The 526-nt window shown below is 47.0% G+C and overlaps 1 protein-coding gene across 1 annotated transcript in view; it reads left to right on the top strand.

Annotated features, from left to right (window-relative positions):
• LOC126510331 (keratin-associated protein 9-3-like) overlaps positions 1-265 on the top strand; it is an 18,552-nt gene extending 18,287 nt beyond the window's left edge. The window contains exon 4 of the mRNA XM_050156862.1: positions 7-265. Coding sequence (XP_050012819.1) covers positions 7-265 — 259 coding nt within the window. The remainder of the gene's footprint in view (positions 1-6) is intronic.
• Positions 266-526: the final 261 nt, after the last annotated feature.

Raw genomic sequence — 526 nt, forward strand, 5'->3', positions numbered from 1 at the left:
CAAGAGCACCTGCTGTAAGCCAACATGTGTAACCAGCTGCTGCACACCCACCTGCTGTAAAACCACCTATTGCAAGACCACCTGCTGCAAGCCAACCTATGTAACCAGCTGCTGCTGCACACCCAGCTGCTGTAAAACCACCTGCTGTAAGCCAACCTGTGTAACCAGCTGTTGCTGTACACCCAGCTGCTGTAAAACCACCTGCTGCAAGACCACCAACTGTAAGCTGTTGACCGAGGTTTTCTACCCTGCCCAGTTCCCATAATCATTAAGTCCCAAAGAAATCCCACAGAGGTCTACATTAGCTATAAACTAATTGGCCCATTAGCTCAGGCTTCTTAATAACTCTTTCACTTATATTAGCATATTATTCTAGTATATGTTAGCCACATGGCTCTGTACCTTTTTTTCAACAAAGCAGTCACATCTTGCTTCTGTGTCTGTGGTGGGACTGCAGAGGAATGGGATTGCTTCTTCCCAGAATTCTCCTGTTCCCATTGACCCACCTCTACTTCCTGTCTGGTTG

This window comes from Alexandromys fortis, unplaced genomic scaffold (assembly GCF_014885135.2).
Source record: "Alexandromys fortis isolate MF-2015 unplaced genomic scaffold, M_Fortis_MF-2015_v1.1 scaffold_31, whole genome shotgun sequence".
Classification (NCBI taxonomy): Eukaryota; Metazoa; Chordata; class Mammalia; order Rodentia; family Cricetidae; genus Alexandromys; species Alexandromys fortis.